The sequence below is a fragment of the Crocodylus siamensis genome, chromosome 1 (genome assembly GCF_052110815.1).
Source record: "Crocodylus siamensis isolate JL-2025a chromosome 1, ASM5211081v1, whole genome shotgun sequence".
Taxonomy (NCBI): Eukaryota; Metazoa; Chordata; order Crocodylia; family Crocodylidae; genus Crocodylus; species Crocodylus siamensis.
The window spans coordinates 366,859,512-366,878,820 of record NC_143395.1 but is presented as its reverse complement, the minus strand read 5'-3'; the positions used below and the strand labels follow the sequence as shown (position 1 = coordinate 366,878,820).

Below are 19,309 nucleotides of genomic sequence, written 5' to 3'. Positions count from 1 at the left end.
GGCACTGCTGCTTACCTGGAGGGCCGTGATGGTGGTGACAGCCGCTGCATACAAAGCTTCCCGCTGCCACTGCGAAGCCATGCCCGGAGCTGTGCAGCTGGCTGCTGGGTAGCAGTGGCAGTGTGGTGGTGGCCAGGCGGCACGCAGCCATTCCTGCCACCACCCTGCACTGCGCCGCTGCTGCCAGCTGCACAGCTCCAAGTATGGCTCTGTGGCAGCAGCTGGGGGGGGGGGTTGTACACAGCGGCAGTCACTGCTGACACAGGTGTCCCAACAGGTAAGTGCCACCTGCTGCCACCCCATAGGGTGAAAGAGGAGCTGGAGTGACCGTGGGGTGCAGCAGGCAGCTGGTTCCTGGGCACCAAGGTGGAAGTAGCCCAATCACGGGCTGTCTCTGCCCTACCCAGAAGCTATGATGGTGGCGATGGCAGCCATAACACGGTGGCCATGACGGCCCAAGGCAGTGATGGGGGGCAGATGCCAGCATCGGCGCAGGGTAGGGCTGGGCCCGGAGATGGTCTGGATTTTGACTGATGGTCCCTTCCTCTTACCCCACTGGGCAGGCCTCAGGCAGCCCCAGTGAGGCAAGGAGCCAGGCTTGGGGCCTGCCCTCGGGGGTTGTGGTGCTGCAGGAGTCCCCCAGCCCTGGGGACACTGAGCTGGGAAGGACAGGCTGCATAGCCTGGGGTGGGGGTGTCTGGTGCACCCATCCCTGTGATCTCAGACCTCGCCACAGGGGCTGCTGTGGGGAAAGCATGTGTGTGTGCACATGCACATGTCCCAGATGTCTGGGTTTTGTGAGCGTGCAGCTGTGTTTCTGTGTCCTGGACACCTGGGCACTATGTGTATCCGTGTCCTCGACACCTGGGTCCTATGCATGCATGTATACACACGTGTTGTGTGTGTGTGTATATGTGTGTCTGGAAGCCTGGATGATATAGAGAGAGATGGCAGCTCAGTGGGTCTGGGCACTGCAGGGCAACAGAGAGATGATGGGGACAGAGAGAGAGAGAAAGCAGGAACACAGGGATGGCGAGAGGTGGAGATGGTCTGAGATAGACGGCTAGATGATTGGTGTATGGATAGAGGGAGATAGAGATGATGGATGGATGGGTGGACAAGGTTATATGGTTGGTGTGTAGAGAGGAGTAAGGGATGGATGAATGGACAGGGGTTATGGACATGGATGGCTGGATGGACAGGTGAATGGGTGGATGGGGTTATGGAAATGGACAGATATCTAACTGGTTCATTGGCTGGATGGACAGATAATTAGATGAGATATGGATAGATGAATAGAAATATCTATGTAGATAGAGATTGAGAGAGATGGATAGAGATAGATGGATGGTCTGGTTCACTGGATGGATCGATGGACTGGTTTGAGGGATGGATGGATGGATGGAGATGGACAGATAGATGATAGATGTATGGATAGAGCTATCTAGGGAGATAGAGATAGATGGATAAAGAGAGAGAGGGCAATAGACATAAAGATGGATGGATAAAGAGAGACAGATACATATAGCTAAATGATATGTGGAGAGATGAATAGAAATATCAGGGTAGAGACAGAGATGGATAGAGAGGGAGAGGGATAGAGAGACAGATGAAGAGACAGATAGATGGATAGATGAAGACATAGATAGATGGGTATCTAGGCAGATAGATGGATGGCCAGAGATAAACATAGACAGAGGGACAGAGGTGATGGCTGCTGCGTACAAAACCTCCTGCTGCGGCCACAGAGCCGTGCCCGGAGCTGTGCAGCCAGCGGCAGTGGCGCAGTGCAGGATGGTGGTGGGGATGGCTGTCTGCCTCCTGGCCACCACCACGCTGCTGCTGCTGCCCAGCGGCTGGCTGCACAGCTCCGGGCATGGCTCCGTGGCGGCAGTAGGAGGTTTTGTAGGCAGAGGCTGTCACCACCATTACGGTGGTAAGCAGCAGCAACACATATGAGCCCCCGCCCCGACCCCCTGTGCCTGCATTCCTCACTGTGGCTGCAGAGCCAGCCGCGGAGCAGTGCTCCGGCCACATGCCAGCCTCCCTCTCCCCCTCCCCTGTGCAGGCAGCATGTGTGCGGCCCACACATGTCAGGCACCACCACACTGAGCCCTGCATCGCTTGCCTGCAAAGCCCCCTGCATGGGGGCTCCCCTGCCCTCACCCCCTGACTCTGCTCCCAGCTGCGGTGTGCCACCTGGGACCGGCAGCACCCCACACTCCCTCAGCCCCCACCCATCTTCCCCAGCCCTGCCCCACACCTGTCAAGCCCCACTTACCTCCAGGATCCAGAAGCGAAGGACATGGCTCCGTGGTGGCAGTGCTTGTGTGCATAGCCCCCCTCCCTCCCCCCTGCATGCAGCCACCACCACCCTGCACCGCCACAGCTGTGCAGCCAGTTGCAGGGCGTGCCGCTGCATGCAAGCCCCCTGTTTCACCCCCTGGCTGGGTGGCATGTATGTGGCCTGCACATGGTGGTTGCCACCACGCTGCTGTTGCTGTGCCCACAAAGCTGTGTGGGTGGCCATGGGATGGTGGCGCAGGGTGCAGTGGCAGATCTGCAGTGGTGGCCTTTGTGTGTGAACCTCCTGTTAGGCTGGCAGCATGAGTGTGGCCCACAGAGTGGCACACCTACCCTCACCCCCTGGACCTGCTCCTGGGAGTGGGCACAGGGGCACACTCCTCAGCACCTTCCCTTTCCCCTGCCCTGCCCCTTCCCCGCACACACACTTACCTGCTGGGGTAGGAGTCAGCATCTGCATGTCTGTGGGTCTAGGGGGCTGCTGCAAGGGGATCAGGAGGGCTGTTGAGACTATGGGGGGGAGTGTGGGGCACCAGCAGTACTGTGAGGGGCTTTGGGGAGCCTTTAATTTTTATCACAGCTTTTAGGTTTTTACTTAGAGAGTGTGCAATTTTTAATCAGAGAAAACTGGGATCCCTGATGAAAAGTAACAAATGTGTTACAGAAGTGGTCATCGGCATGAATAAATATTTCAGCAGGGCCTGATGAAATCCTCTCCAGAATGCTGAAGGAACTAGTTGAAGAAATCTCTTTGGCACTGGCAATAACATCTTGAAAAGAGAAGTCCCAGAGAACTGGAAAGAGCTAAAATTGTGCCCAAGTTTAAACAGGGTGAAAATTACAGGGGAAGTACAGAATAGTCAGCCTGGCTTCCATACTTGAGAAGTTACTAGACCACATTATTTAAAAAATAAGCCATGTACATACTTGCAAGCTGCAGAGGTGATCACTAGTAGGTAGCATGGATTTGCTAAGCACTAGTATAACTGAGCGGTGGCAACTGGACCAGCAGCTTTAGGTGACACTTCTTTTTGGGGGGCGGGGATAGGAAAGAGTAAGAATAGTTGCTGCTGTGATCAGCACCATGGCAGCTAGTGCTACCCTGTACATCATGTCTGTAGGCATGAAACTGCCCTGCTACACTTCTGCTGCTGAGAACAAATCTTGCCAAACCAGGATGGATTTCCAGGGAGAATGTTAGGGAAAAAGAAGAGCTTTTTAGGCTAAAGAAACGCTGGTACAAGATCAAATGGCTAGAAGTTGGCTATAGATACATTTAAGCTGGAAATTGAAAGATTTCTAAATATCAGGGGATTGAAGTTTTGGGAATGGTCTTCCAAGCCAAATAGGAGTGGTGAGGGGCAAAGAATCCAAATTCCTTTAGGATTTAAGTGGCTTAATTGATGGAAGGAATAGTATGATGGGGTAAAGAGGTCTTTGGTCAACAATCAGCACCTGTAATACGTGGAAGTTAGCATTTGCAAGTCCCATTTGGGTTACAGAGGTCACTCTTGCAGTGTGGAAGATACCTGGTAAGCTCTTGCATTTGCTTGTTGCCAGTTGGGGCCAGAAGGCACGTTTTTCTGTGACGAATGCTACTGGCTTCTTGGGGGTGGTATGCACTTTTCTTTGAAGCACTGTGGGATGCTGACTATAGCTAAGGCTGGGGATTTTTTTGAATGAGGTACTATGATGCTTCTGCCTGAGGTTCCTGGCCATAGGGTTTTGTCTTCTGCTACCAAGTTTTTCCCTAGGTGAGACTTTCAAGGATTCTGGGAAGGTTTGCCTTTCACTGTAACACGGGGCTGGGTCCTCTTCTTAGGATCCTCTGAGCACATATTAACCCAGGAGTGTCAAAATCAAATCAGTTGGAGGGCTGCACTCCCTGCTTTTCAGGTGCTTGTGGGCTGCACTCCAGCTCTTGCCTGGGTAGCTCCAGTGGCACTGTGGGCAGAAATGTGTGTTCCTGAAGCATCCCTAGCACAAGTTTGGCCACTGCAGCTTCCCGTGGCAGCATCCTGTGCCCTTGTGAGAGCTAGGGTCTAAGTATTCACAGAGCACCATGGGCACAAGCCCTGTAAATGCAGCCAGGGCCCTAGTTCTGGTGCTGCAGTGGTGGGGTTTCCTGTGGTGGCAGCCTGTGCCCCCAGTGAGAGCTGGGGCACTGGCAGCCCCAGTGACACTGGCCAGAAGCTTCACCACTGCAGCCAGCAGAGTCCACAGGCCAGATGACCCAGTTGCACAGGCTGGATGTTTGACACCCCGTATTAACCAGTTACATCTGGTAGTGCCTTTGTCTTTCTTGCTTTTACCTATGCTATGCTGCAGTGGTGGTGCTCAGCCTACAGCCTGAGGGCCAGATCTGTCCCCCAAAGTGACTAGAACAGCAGGACAATGGGACAAGCTCCACAGGGAAGCTGTGTAGTCTCTGGACACTTTCAAGAAGAGGCTGAATAGGCATCTGCCAGGGGTGTTTTAGAAACAACGATGCCTGCATCAGTGCAGGACTAGGGAATAGATGACCCTTGGGTTTCCTATGAAAGCTATGAGTCTGTTAGGATCTGTAGCGGTCAGTGTGACTGAATCCTAAATTTGTAGCTCCCAGTAGGTCTCAGGGTGAAATAACCCTGACTGCTGAGTAGTTCGGCCCTTGGGTGGTTTGGGGCATTTCATAAGCTGACCCATAAGGGCTTATGGAATTTTAATGTTGGAAACTGGGATGACTTTAGGCGCCTCCAGGGTGAGAGAGCAGCTGAGCAGGTGTTCTGAGGACATGATCTATATACCTGACGTGGCAGTAAGTTACCTTTGTCCTCAAAGGATCTAGCTCTAGTCACCTGCCCCTGAGTATCTTCACAGCTCCAGGCTGGTAGATTCTTGCTCCAATAGAGGCCTTAGATTTTTTAAAGCAGAACTTGAGTAGAGTTCAGGTGTGTATGTCACCAAAAGCAATTCATATGAACTTCTTTCAGTAGTAACAAAACTGAAGCACCTGGATGCATTAGACTCTTCTATTGTGTCTTGAAAATGTGCTCAGGTGCTTCAGCATAGGCTGCAGCAGGTGAATCTTTAGCTTGTGCATGCTGGGAGGATATGCCATCTGGCAACTTTGATGGGGATGGAGGGAGTGCTGCTGGTGTATTTTACCCAGTAGCTGTTTTAATGGAAAATGCAGGGGCCAGAACCTCTCTCCTAGGGGAGCACTCACTCGTCTAATTCTCCTCTTATTCAAGCCCTGTGAATCAAAACAGGAGACCCTATTAAGTACTGAGGAACCAATGCTAATCCACCCCGCAAAGAAGTCTCTCTTGTGTAGTCTGAGGGTAAAAACAGTCGTGTTTATCCTGGGTCTGATTGTCCTGGGCTTTGACTCGCATCAAAATAGGCATGGGACAATCATTTATGCAGACAGCTTGAATGACCATTTGAATTAGCTATAATTGTCCCAGGAAAAAGTGTGCTACCCCACAGGTTCTTAAAGAGGTACAATGGACTTGTACATCTGTAGGATCCCACAATTAAAAGGCTTTCTCCCAGAAGAAATCAGTTGTCTGTTTTTCGTGCAAGGAAGGGTAGCCTTTCTTGCTGCTTATGTTCACTAGGCCACAAAGTTAGACTTCTCTTTTGGCCTGAGGAGTCTCCCTCTCTCTTGGCTGAGCAGTCAGCTGATAAGATGCCTAACCCTGTGAGGGGCTAAACTGCTCAGCACTATCAGACCTACTTCATTCTGAGCCCTGCTGGGAGCTACAAACCAAGGATTCAGCCATACTTTGACATCTAAACAGCAATCCCATTTCAATGGGAGGAAGGAGACCCTAGCCATGTTTGGCAGTGAAAGCATGTTGCTGCAAAATATGTAAATATGAGGCAATGGATGCATCCTCAGGAAGGATGTGGCCCCGGGTCTCTCTGTAGCCTACAATGTAATTGATTAATACAACCCAGGATTCATTCTAACTCCAGGCTTGTCACCATGTAAAGCATCTCATGAGCACAGGACTTCCCCTGGCTCACGCAGCGAGCCTGACTAGGAGCCAAAAGCAGAATCCAGAAGGCCTGACTCTCTCAGTCCTGTGCCTCAGCTGCATCCCTGTCCTTCCTTGCTCACTTTCCTGTTACCAGGAGTTTGAATGGGAAGAATTTCTGATAGTTTCATGTGTGAGCTCAGCAAAGCCATGACAACATAGGCCCAGCCTCCAACCATGATGACTCACAGCCACTGACTGTCTAGCTGGTTGGGGTGCTAGTCATCCACCTGGTACAACAGAAATCCCCTTTATGGAAATGCCTGGAGATTGTTTCAGTTTATTCCGCTGTTTTATTAGGATCAGAAATGTATAGTTTAGGTTAGCAAACTGGGAATAAGGAACCAACTTCAGCCTCATTTAGTGCTGTGCCTTTGAAGACACATAGGTCCTTATTCACTGAGTTTGTCACAGAGGGGGTATGGGGAGGGAATCAGTTCCTTGCAGGTTTTGTAGCCATGAAGTACCCTCTGGGCTCACCTCATGCAGATAAGCTGCTGTTAACCTACATAGGGTACACGATATGGCTGCTGGCCAGACAGGACACTGGGCAGGGAGGCTTTGCCAGCTGAAAGCAGAAACAAAGTTACTGAGAACAGCAAGTGTTTATGTTGGGCAGGAGTCATCTGGTTCCCCTGGCTCCTCTGCAGAAATGCAACTTAGTTGCTCTGCACCTCCTGAGGTAAGGGCCTGTTTTTTGTTTTTTCTTTCTTGTGGGGCTTTGCATCTGGTTAGCCCAGCTGTCTAGAGAGGGAAGAGCTAGATGCCTGGCCTTTGTTTCCTGGGGGTGGGAGGAAGAAGACACTGACGCTTAGTACCAGGCCCAGGGTAGTGCAGAGTGGCCTTTCACTGAGGCACTGTACTAGGTGCTGCAGTGCACATAGGAAAAAGGTTGAACAAGGTAAAGCTTGGAGTGGGACATGGAAGTCCACAGAGGATAGGAGGTACCTAATGCTCCCTCCCCCGCCTCTGCAGGCCCTTTATTTCCAAATGACTGGGTACCTTATCCTCACTGATACATTTCTCTGCTAGCACTAGCCCTGCTCTTCAGCTCACATAGGGGACACCGGCTGGGCAAGGTTTGCAAGTTAATTTTAAATATGCACTTTGCAGCTGCTCAAAGCTTTGTGCAGACATACACTTTGGGTGGAGGCAGGCACTGCAGCAGGAGGCAGGCCCAGCTGTGGCACTGTTGGTGCCCAATTTACACATGCCTAGAGAACAAATGGCATGCCAGCCACTTGCCAAAGCAGATACACAGGTGCCTCACTTGCTGTACGTGCACTAAGCAAGTGTATGCTGCACGTGCAGGAGTGGCTAACTCACTAAGCTGGTCTTGTGTGCTCCTTATATCACCATGAGGTTGGCTGAGGCGAAGGGAGCAACTTTCTACTTCAAGGCTGAGCGTAGGGAAAAGCTAGGCAGAGAAGATAGATGCTTAATGCCATAGGGTGTCAAGGTCAGACCTACAACTGAAGCGTAGGATTGCACAAAGCCTGGCCCTAAGCTGAGAGCAGTTACCCACACTACCTCTCAGATAATCGAAGTAATGAGATGGTTTGGGTGAGCACAGCAACTGCGAAACAGCAGCCCCCAGAGGAAGTCAAGGCTTTCGCAGAGGGATGGGTGTGAATCGTCCTTCCTTCATGAAAAGCAAAAACAGACATCAGAGTTTAATTAAGTAATAACAAAAGCCATTTATTCCAGAAGCAGCTAAAAGCCACTGGGAAGGTGAGTCCATCCAACCTCTTCAGGGCTTGGGTGGGACACTGTAACGGGGCTTCTCTGATAGACTGACTCATGCTCTCACAATCTCTCTGGTCACCAGAGGTTAAACAACTGCATCTGGTTAGTGTCACCAAACAGTCTAGGAAGACACCCACTGCAGAGGGACTCTGCTTGTCACTACTGCTGGGAGATGAAGAAGAATGCAATGTTGAACGGTATTTACTTAAAAAGATGACCACAGCCTCCCTGGTGCTCACTGAGCTGCTTTAAAGATTCAAGGCTTGACCCCATTTTGGTGAGGCAGGGGAGAGAGCGAGAGCTCCATGGATAGGAGTTTTCTCAACTTGCTTGTAGGAATTTCTCCAACAATGCTGATGACTTGTACAGGTAGAAGAGAATCTGAGACTTAAAAAAAACCCACAAACCCCAAACTCGGCAGCAATGAGGAAAAAGGAGAGTTAATTTATTTGGTGCCTCAGCAGGACTGATCACAAGCCACTCAGGCCTGCTGCCTGCTCTCCCGGTTCTTCACATACCTGCAGAACTATACTGTTACAATGGAGGCTCCTCCCATCACAGAGTTCACCGCCCAAACCTCAAGTTTCTTTTCCCCACACTTTTTAAATCAGTGCTGCTCCCTCCCTAGCCTGAGGAGCCATCGCAACACCTGTGCTGGTTCTGAGATGCCTTCACCCCAGATAAAAGCAAGGTTTCCTTTTGCAGTCCAGTTTCCAACCCAGCATAGCCATTTCTAAAACTAGCCAAGCCTGTCCTACTCAACTGTCCAGTCCCGTGTGCCTTTTCCATCTGGGCCCTGCTTACTTGTGGAACAGCAGTCTCACTGGGTCTCATTACCCAGGGGAGAGGAACCCCTCCCGTTTCTCATTCATAAAACAAAGGACTAGAAGCCTCAAAATAATTAACACAAGAAATTTAAACTGTGCCACCTAATGTGCTGCAGAGAACAGTCCTGTCCCATCAGGAAAGGACATACTCATGCAGCTGGTTTCTTCTGTTTCTTATTCTTGTTTTTATATAACTTCTTCTTTGTGAATTCAGTTGATCTCCTCCATAGTATTTGTTCTGCTTCTTTTGCTTACCACCAGGAAATCTCTCGACCTAGTACCTGATGAGTAAAATGAAGCTTACATAAAAGAGCCTGAGTCATAATGGAAGGATTTTACTCAATTAAAATAGATTAGAAAAGGTGTGGAGGTAACAGAATTTTGACACTGCAAAGCAACAAAGACCTCTGGGGCCCATAGCTTAGTGTTCTTGCTCAGACCTCTGTTCCTGTCCTAGACACAACTCAAAGCATGTTTTAAGATTCAAGCAGGGCCCATCACCTAAATTACATTAATTCCTGGATTACTCATTCCCTTTCTGGTCATCAGTTATGGGCTGTCTCAAGATTTCTGGCATTTGTGCTGATCAGCAAATGAATCTTTGTCCTTCACCATCTGTAATAGTGGAATTTTTGGAATAGCTGCTAGGTTAGTTATGATAAAGTAGATATCACACGCAAGCATGAACACATACGAGCCCACCTACCATGTAGGTATACCTCGAGCTGAGAACCATCGATGAAGGTGAGACTTTTCCCCAGACCTTTGGAGTCTGAACTTAAAAGTCAACACAGAACTACCAGTCTACTGTGCACTGATGCATTAGGAACTTGCTTGGTCATACTGTCCTCTGGTGGTGCTCCTAAAACATTAGCATCCATCTTTGTTTCTAACTCACTGCCTTTTAGTAATTTTGCTAATTAATATGTGCTTCTTTTATACCTACTAAGAGAGGGTGGTGCCAGTTTGTTCTGAAATTTGCCAAGCAAGCCAGAGGAACAAGATTAATTCCTTCTTCCCCCTTTCCTGCATTCCCACACAAAATCAAGTGCACATATATACCAGGGGTAACAGAATTATACCCGAGAAGTGCCTGCAACCTAAAACAAACAAGTGGGTGCTGTCACTGGGCTTCAAATTGGTGGACATTTATTTAGCCCTTCAACAGGTACCCGTGGTAGGCTTTGTCCATCTGTGAACTTGCACTTACTAACATGTGACCAAATTGTGTTTTTTACATTACTTAGTGGCACTAGATGTTGTACTACTAGCTCCTTCCCATTCTCCCCTCTAAAACAAAACATAGATGGAGAACTTCTGTGCAAAAAAACTGTTTGCGTGAATGACCCCCAAAGAAGAGCATACCTCCATTGCTTGGGTTTGCAGGGGGACTGTTAGGAAAGCTAAGGCAGATACAGAACTAGGGCTAGCATCAAGGACAACAAAAAGTCCTTTTTTAAATACATAGGGAGTTATGAAGACGGTACTGGGTAACGTGGGGCCCCTGTGGGATATGCTTGGCAATTTGGTGGTTGCAGCAGAGGAAAAGGGAAACCTTTTTAACAATTTCTTTGCCTCCATTTTTTTTGTGCAGGGACTGCTCCCCACCGAGATTCAGGACAGACTCAGGAGAGATTCTGCCAGGTCTAGGATCAGGGAGCACTGAGTTAGGGAACTTCTGGAGGGGCTGGATATGTTCAAATCAGTAGGTCCAGACGCTCTCCACCCCAGCTGTTGGGGTGCATGGAGAGCCCGTGGCTGGAAGCCTGCATCAGCCACCATTTCCCAGCCACAGGGACACCTGGTGCATTCAGCTGGGAACCCCATCAGCTGAGGAGACACCCCCCCCCCAGCTGCAGGAATCTCAATTTGCCAGTGCAAGGGGAGCCTGGGATTGTGATCCCAAGCTCCCCCTACCCTGGCAGTAAGGGTTGATGGGATTTCTCTCTCAATCCCTCAATCACACTTCCTGCCATGCATGTGTGGCATGGCAGGAGGAATGATTGTATGCACTGTGCATCAGATCCTACTGTGCCTTTACCTGCACTGCTGAGGGGCCCAAAGAGAAAATCATCTCTCAGGAGCTATTTAGATAGCTGTGACTAGTTGGGAGGAGGGTCTGCCTATGTTTCAGCCCCAGGCCACTTACAGATCCAGGCTCTAGGTTCCCCTCACCTGCATCTCCTCTCACTGAGTGGCCATTTTATATTGCCAGGACCACAGAGTAAATTGCTGCTTTTCTTTTTTATACTAGGAAGCTTTATTTTTATCCAGCCCTGAAAATATATTTAAAACATATGTAGGGCTAAGGTATCTTGTTCCTTTAAGTTTACTCTTTTCTGGATTTTGTTATGTAAATGTATTATATTCAACACTTCCTGCTGGGAACCATATTGTATATATTTTTCAAATTAAGCCAAAGCTGCTTCAATTCCTTCTTCTGAGTCACACTGCAGACTGCACAAGTTGGAAGAGAGAGATCAGCCCATGGGATCAGACAGGAGGGAAGAGATGGAGAAGGGGGAAAGAATATTAAGCTTTCTGAGGTACTGTCATGAATTAAATGGCAAGTATTCATAACTACTGGCATGGCAGGGGAGAACTATACAAAATCTATTGGATATATATGAACACACATGTAAATACCACTACATTTAGTCCTGGACTGACAATGTTTCAAGTTACATTTCATACTTACACCATTTATAAATTGATACCCTATTTCAACTTTATGACGTTAGTTTCAACTTTACAACGCTTGATCTGATGCACTGCCACGCCAGCGAACAAGTTTGCTGCATCTCCCTGAAGAACATCTGTCCAAACTTCCTTGGACATTTTCTTTAAAAAAACAGCCAAGACTCCAGAAAAACCTGCAGCCAAGACTCCTGAGAAGACTCCAGCCAAGAACCCTTCAAAAAGTCCAACAAAGAGCACTTCAAAAAGTCCAGCAAAGTCACCTCAAAGAAGTCCTTCCAAATCAGTATGATTGCTATTTACAATATAAATACATTAATGTAGCCATATTACTCATTTATAATTGATTGAGTACAAAATTCTGGGGTATTTTTGGTGAAAACAGGGCATCAGGCCTTGGCTCAGGAACCAATCCCCCATTTATAACATTGTTTCTTATGAGAAAATTGGTTCCGAGTTGCAACGTTTTGCCTTAAGATGCAGTTTTCAGGAACCAATTGTCATAAATTTGAGGACTGCTTGTACTACTAATCCACTAAAGTTTTGTCTGGACGCAGTACCCTCAGGATGAGACAAATGCCTCAATCTAGCCACAAGATGGTGACAGATTCAGGTTATAAGGGACAAACGAGGTCACTGATCCTCCTCTCTCTCTAAAAAAGAGTAAGCGGTGTTTATGTTTCAAAGCTGTTAATACTGTCCTTTGCAAGTCAAAGCTATTTAAATGCTTGAATCGTTTATTAGGAAGGGATATGCTTTGCTAGATGGTAGACACTGAAAAAAAGATAATTCCTTTGAACAGGTTCAAAATAACTGTTCTAACATGAAGAGACAGGATCAAAAAAGCTCAAATGTACAAATCTCATACTTTAATATAAAATGTAAAATTGTAATGCTTATTTAGTTTAAATATAGGATGAGCTAAAATTATATATATAACATTTGCATACAACAGAGAAGCTTCCTGGAATACATTCTCAAGGTAAGTGCTATAGGAGACTTCAGTAGGTTCCTGACATCTTTTTCTCATTAGATAAAGCATATAGGCAGCATCTAAATGGGCTATGATTTGGGAAGCACAGACTGTGCACATTGTAGCTACAGAGGGTTCAGGCATATTGGTAGACCTTTTAATGGTAGACCTTTAATTGGTAGACCTTTAATCCTGTGCAAGACCAGACATACTTAAACCTAAGAGCCAGAGACTGAATAGGCAGGAACATTATGACAGAATGCTGTAAAAATGCAGGCCCCACACGTTTTGTATTAACAGAGTTATAAAAATGTACCGCCCTTTTCACAACAAAACATTGTGCAAAAAAATCCATTTTTTCCCTTTTAAAAAGGTTTTTTTGAAAAAAATAAAGGCTTAATGTTTAGAGTAACTTCAAGAAGTACAAACACTCAGTGTGTTCTAGAAGTTTCTCCTTGCTGAAGTTTTCTTCATTTTAAGAAGGAACACAGATAAAATCTTTATTTCATGTACACACTGCTTGATGCCTTTTTTCCTGCTTATGTATACTAATCACCATGCGGCATAGGAACCCTAGTTGCTTAAAGGAACTGTTAACTGCCAAAAGAACATGCACAATTGGTTTCCTTACAAATATCCTGCTAGCACTACAGGTTTTTTAAATCTATGTAAAACCTGAAGGAGCATCAGACCTTTACTGATTTTCTCTGCGCCTAAATTACAAGTCAGCACACTTCGTGGATGAAAAGGTAGATCAAATTGTACTAACCTTGACAGTGTACTTTTAATATAGATAAATAGTTAAGTCTAAACACATTAGGTAACTTCACTTATCTTAGAACATTCTTTCCTTTTCTGAGACTTGCAAGTTGAAGTAGAACACCTATGATTAAACAAGAGAATCTGTTTTTCTTTAAATACTGTCCTACTACAGCTCTCAGAATGTTTAAGTTCCTTGCAGCAAAGTCTAATATTATGCACTGAAAAAATAAACTGTTTTTATAACAGGTCAAACTGTGCAAAGCTTATTTAGAAAAGTCTCCTGGTGATGATGACATTTATACGGTATCCAGAACAGCAGCTTAAGCTCCCAGCCTGAAACTGGATTTGTGCAGGCCTTAGTGAAGCCTTTAGGCTAGGGTACAGACAAAGAGAACTGTCTGTTCAGTTCAGAGCTCAAAACCTTGGTGGTTTATTCTAGTGCTTAAAAATGTACCCATACAATAATGCAATGACAGATCCACATCTCTTTATATCACAGACTTCCTTCTTTTGTGCAAATGCTTGGCATGGGGGTCCAAGGTCTCAACAGGGGTACTCTGCCACCCTTACCTCTCCCCGTACCATGCTCCCAATAAAGGTAGTCCTTAGAGCAGGGCCTGATGAGTGGTGTAGAGCCAGTCTGTGAGCCAGCGTGGACCCACAGACCCCGCCTCCCTAATCAGCATCCCTGATCCAGTGGCTGCACCAGCCAATCAGGGACCCATGCTGCATGCAGCATGAATCCTAGAGTGACTGGAATGGGTGCTGCATACAGTAATCTGGCTGGAGTGGCAGCCATGCTGCATGTGGTGGCTAGCCTGGAAGGGCTGCACCACACATGGTGCCCACTTTGGCAACTCTGGGATTGTGCCACATGCAGTGCCTGCTCCAGCCAGCCTGGGAACTGTGCTGCATGCAACCCACAAACACCACATGCAGCATAGTTCCCAGAACAGCTGCAGCAGGTACTGTGCATGGTGGACATCCCAGAGTGGGTGCCACATGTGGTGCAACCTGGCTAGGGTGGTCACTGTGTGCAGTGCAGTGGTTGCTCCAGCTGGATTGTGTTGCACATGATGCCCATTATGGCCACTCTGGGCTGGACCAGCTGCCAAATCTGATATGCTGGGGGAGGAAGAGGGAGAGGGCAGGGAGTCTGTGGGCCCAATCCAGCCTGCAGACCAGCTGTGCACCACAGAAGTACATTGTGCCCAGTGTGGATCTGATCATACATAGGGGTAGTACTGGGGGTAGGATGGTGGGGCTCTGCAGCCCTGATGTTTGACAGCTGTGCCTTAGAATAAAGCAGGCAGTGTGTGCTTTATGAACAGAAGTTGCAGCCTCCTTACTCAGTGAAATGAACTAACAGTATATGAAAGTTAGTCACACCCTCATGTTAGCAGCAGAGAAAGCTCCACCCAACATTCAGTTATTTGCCAGTTTCCAGAATATCTTTAAGATGTTAAAAACACACTGAAAGGAAATGGCAGCCCCTGCTATGCCACTAAGGTACCCAAACTATGTGGCCATGTAAGGGAACAAGAGCTGAGTAGTTGTGCAGGGCAGATGGGGAAGGCTTTAAGTCCATAAATGTAGAGTAAGCAGGCAGTGTAAACTTAAAAGGAATCATGGCCATACTTTGTACCACAGGATTCACAAGAAGTGACCAGAGCCTCCAGAACCAGACTGTAGAGGCTAGACCCAATCCCTTAAAAATCAAGAATGGGGCCCCCTCTGACAAACAATATAACAGTGACAGAAACGCTACATGAATGAAGGCTGTGTATATACTCTCTGGTCTCTCTTGTCTAATGGGTGCCAGCCTTTTGCCCAGGCCAAGAGAAAGCCATGAGGCTCTATGCATGAAGCCAACATGCAACTGTAGGGACAACAGAAGGGGAAAGTTCTGGAATAAATTTTAGAATATTCAGAGTCACTGGAAGGCAGAGGCGCTAGAGGCAGGGCTCTTTGCTTAATGTGTGTAGCTATAGTGGAGATTGCAATGCTGGAGCTGGGAAATGTGCTCCTCTCTTCCTAAGGGCACATCTTTTGTATTCCTTTTTTAAGCCCTTGACTGCTGCAGCAGTCCAGTGTTCAGCAATACTGAGCAGGAGACTTGGCTTTCGATTCCCAAGAACTTACCCTTCCCAATGGTTCAAGAGCAGAATGAGGAGGAGGAGGAGCACAGACTAAAGGATTTGTGTACTCCTGTTACATGTGGAGGAAGCCACTTGCAAACTCCTAAAACCTCTCCCTTTTTCACTGGTACTAGGATATGCAAGTGGGAGCTGTGAAGGGAAAGACAATCTTGGAACCTTTATTACAAGTCATCTTTGAACCACAAACAGTCTGGATGTGGGGAGGATTACCACTGTGACCAAAATTAGTGGGGATGCCCTTATATTTTGGCACAGTATGCAAATGTCTGCCAGCTGGGAGTTACACAGTGTTCCTTCAAAGCCAATGAGATGAGTTTGCAAGTTCAGTCTATTTGCTAATATATGTTCCTTATTCCAGTGATAGTTATCTACAGTGTTAGTATCTAAAACTCCCCTATTATCTCACTGTTGTAAATCAATGCATCAAAAATGACATCAAGCAATCTAGTCACTTTCTAGCTAGTGAGTTTCCTACAGGAACAAATCTGCTCCTATGATATTATTTATGAAATTATGAACATTTTTCCTCTGCCACCTGACAAGTGAGCATCCTAGTGTATAATGTGCAAGGTACCGAGAGTCTCATCCAAGATCTGAAGTCTCACAAATGTACTTTCAGCTTTTGAGAAGTGATACACTGATTTCTGTTCAAGACCATTCAATTGAGGTACATTAAAAAAAAGATCCACAGAAAATGACATCAACGCAAGAGAATGTGGTCACAGAATAATAGCTCTGGCTGCTGCTGCTGATGGTAGAGGCACAGAGGAGAATAGGGCTGAGTCATTTATCAAGCAAGAACACTGTAATCCATTGACTTCATATTCAGTGTACCAGATAATTGAAAAGAACATACACGTTAGTAACTAATTCTATTTTACTGTCTCTGACCCGTGCTCTGTGGGACTTCCACCAGCACTTGAGTAATCAGGCTTTATTTCTGCAAAACTACATTCTGATTGCTCTGAGTTTTGAAACCAATTTCCTCAGTTCATGCCATGAGCCAACCAGATGTTATTTCACTAGATTCTTCTGTCCCATTAGCAAAGAGATGATTCAGATCTGATGACTGGAAGCTCTCACTTCATAATGATCGGCCAAGCAATCTTAATAGTGGCCACCAAATTAGTTCTGTATGTAATATCTAAGCAGCATTTTCACAGGGAAAAAATCCTTTATAAATGTCTAAAATTAAAAACTATACAAAACATTTAAGACCTCATAAATAAACTTACTCTAAAATCATTTTTCCAACAATTAATAAATAAAATCCAACCTTACTTGACAGCACAAGCAGGCTGAATTATAAAAGTGCTTTAAGAGGCTCACAGAGACCTAATGTTTCTGCTTCCTGTGTAACTGATCAGTGGTTTCCAAGACACAGCTTCTTGCTTTGGTGCTGTGGGTCATCAAGCAATGTTGTTCTCTGTACACCATCTAAAACATAAGATATGTTACAATAATACTAAATTTATTTTTTTAAATGCTCAGATGCATCATGTGAGCCACTGTGTGGTTAAACAGACTTAAACCCTACAGCAGGTGAGAATTACTTACTTAAAGACTGCTGGTGATAGGTCGGTGTAAGTACTCTATACAGTCATTAGCACAGAGAGATGGACATATAAAAACTCCATGCCACTGTCTCTCCTTGTTACTTGCTTTAATGCAGGGTTTTGAATTCTGTTCAATGCTGTGCAGACTTTCCCTCTCTCATCTTCTCCAAGCCCCCAACTGAGGCATTTCAATGCTCTCCACACTTCTCCAGTTACCTGTTTATTTTCATATTACTGGATTGCAAAACTGTAATCAGTATGCAATCAGTATTTATCTACTCATTGACAGATAAATATTGCAGGCAGAAACAATCTCATGTGGATGACACTTCGGGATTCTCATACCTGGGCCTGGAAATGGGCAGCACCCTCAGTTTCAGCAAGGATTAGGGCTCACTAAGGAAGTCCTCTCTTTCCCTAGATGGAGGAGCACACTCCACTTAAGCAACAGCCATGGCGAGGGAAGTGCACTAAGAAAATGGCCCAGAATAGAGGAATAGTTAAAAACTCAAGGACACCACTTTGGAGGAACAGACATTAGGAAAATGGTCTGGTTGTCAAACACAGAGAGCCCTGGGACCTCTACCCAACTGCAGTTGAAAACAGTTTGACCACTGGTAAATACAGGGCCAAAAAGTTTCTTGCATTCTGTAATGGCTATTGGACACAGATGTCATATCCTTATAATACAGCCTCAGAACTCCTGAGGAAAAAAGCTGAAGAGGAGACAGCTTCAAAAATATATCAAGTTTCACATCAAGGTCACTCCATAACCACAGCTTAGTCATCACTCTGCCATTACAGTGCAAAAATCAATCAAGAGTCTTCATTATAAATCTAGTATGGATGGGCCAACATGTTCCCAGTTACTTGTTGGAAGATATCCAATATGTACCTTGAGCATTATATGCGTTTCATTTCTGTTTTACAGTTTTCAACCCTGTGGCTGAGAAGGGCTCTGAGGGCTTAGTGGCATTTCATGCAAAAAGGGCCATATTATGACATTAATTTAATCCCACTCTGGAAAAGTGACCATTGCCTTTGGTACATCTCTTCAGTTTGATTGGGTGTGTGGCAAACACCATACTGAAAGATTTGAGTCTGAGCTACCATTAAAAGTAACAGAAACTAGTTATAAAAGGAAATAATATTATTTAAAAAAAATTATAGGGTTTGTGGTTCACCAAAGACAGTAGCTGGACTTTTCAAAACCATGCACAGCTTCAGAGTCTAGATCCCACAGAAAAAAAAAAGGTAGTACTGAAATGTTCCTAGTCACTTTTCAAAAATCCCATCCAGTAGCTTGGCTTAATAAAATTGGCATATTTTGTGTTTTAATAATAGCAGTAATCTTCCTTTATAATGGTTGGGTGTATGAGTGTGAGTGTGTGCATGGGCACGCCTTTTTAAAAAAAATGCATGAGTTTGTACTTACCATTGAGGTATCCATTTACAAAATTAAATATGTAGATTGTCCTTATCACAGTTTGACAGGTGACCAAGAAAAATACCAATTCTTGCAGGAATTCAGGATTTTTAAATGTAGTTGTATTTATTACATTCATCTTATTCAAACATGGTACTAAAAATACTTACTTTCTCTGGCAGCAGATTCTTGGACCTCTTGATCACTAGCATGAGACGGATTTAGTTGCCACTGCCAAAAAAAAGAAACAACCAAAAAACTACATTTATTTCAGAAGAAAAACATGCTGTGTGAAAGCAGCAGCCTAACACATGACTTTAAGAGGAAAATCTTTCCTGAAACAATATAGTCACAAAATTTATTTATTTATTTATTTTTTAAAAGCAAAAACCTACTGCACTATAAGAGATGTCCAAGCATAAACTGTACCCAGGAGAAGAAACCAATACACAGACACTGGGGGAAAACTACAGGAACTGGAACACAGAGACTGAGTATTCAGCCCCCACCTCCCAATGCACCTTCCATCCCTTACTCTATTCACCATAGTTAGGCTGCTGACCATATGGAAATCCCAGAAATCCAGGATGCTGCCCTCCCTCTCCCCTCTGCACTCTCACAAGTCAGCAGACGCAAGGTTGCATGCTGGGCAGGCAGTGGTGCCTGCCTGCCCAGCCTGCAAGTTGCTCTGCACCACTCTGACTCCTGGCCAGACTGTGCCTCACACCCCTACATTTCTGGGATGCACTTATAATTCTCAGCAGCTGACTGGGACCAGCATCTGAAATCTGGGACTGTCCCAGTTAAAATGGGACATATGGTCACCCTAACCAT

At 46.1% G+C, this 19,309-nt stretch overlaps 1 protein-coding gene across 4 annotated transcripts in view; it reads right to left on the bottom strand.

Moving 5' to 3' along the window:
- Positions 1 to 9,221: 9,221 nt before the first annotated feature.
- The window catches only part of CDADC1 (cytidine and dCMP deaminase domain containing 1), a 34,516-nt gene continuing 24,428 nt past the window's right edge, over positions 9,222 to 19,309 (bottom strand). For 2 of the 4 annotated variants that reach the window (XM_090026082.1, XM_090026065.1), the window contains exons 8-9: positions 18,646 to 18,706; positions 9,222 to 16,930 (exon numbers count right to left, since the gene is read on the bottom strand). In XM_090026082.1, the coding sequence (XP_089882208.1) occupies positions 18,681 to 18,706 (26 nt within the window). In that variant the 3' untranslated portion in view covers positions 9,222 to 16,930; positions 18,646 to 18,680. Of the gene's footprint in view, positions 16,931 to 16,964; positions 17,520 to 18,645; positions 18,707 to 19,309 lie in introns of those variants that run through there. The other 2 variants (XM_090026084.1, XM_090026075.1) reach the window with 2 other exon arrangements.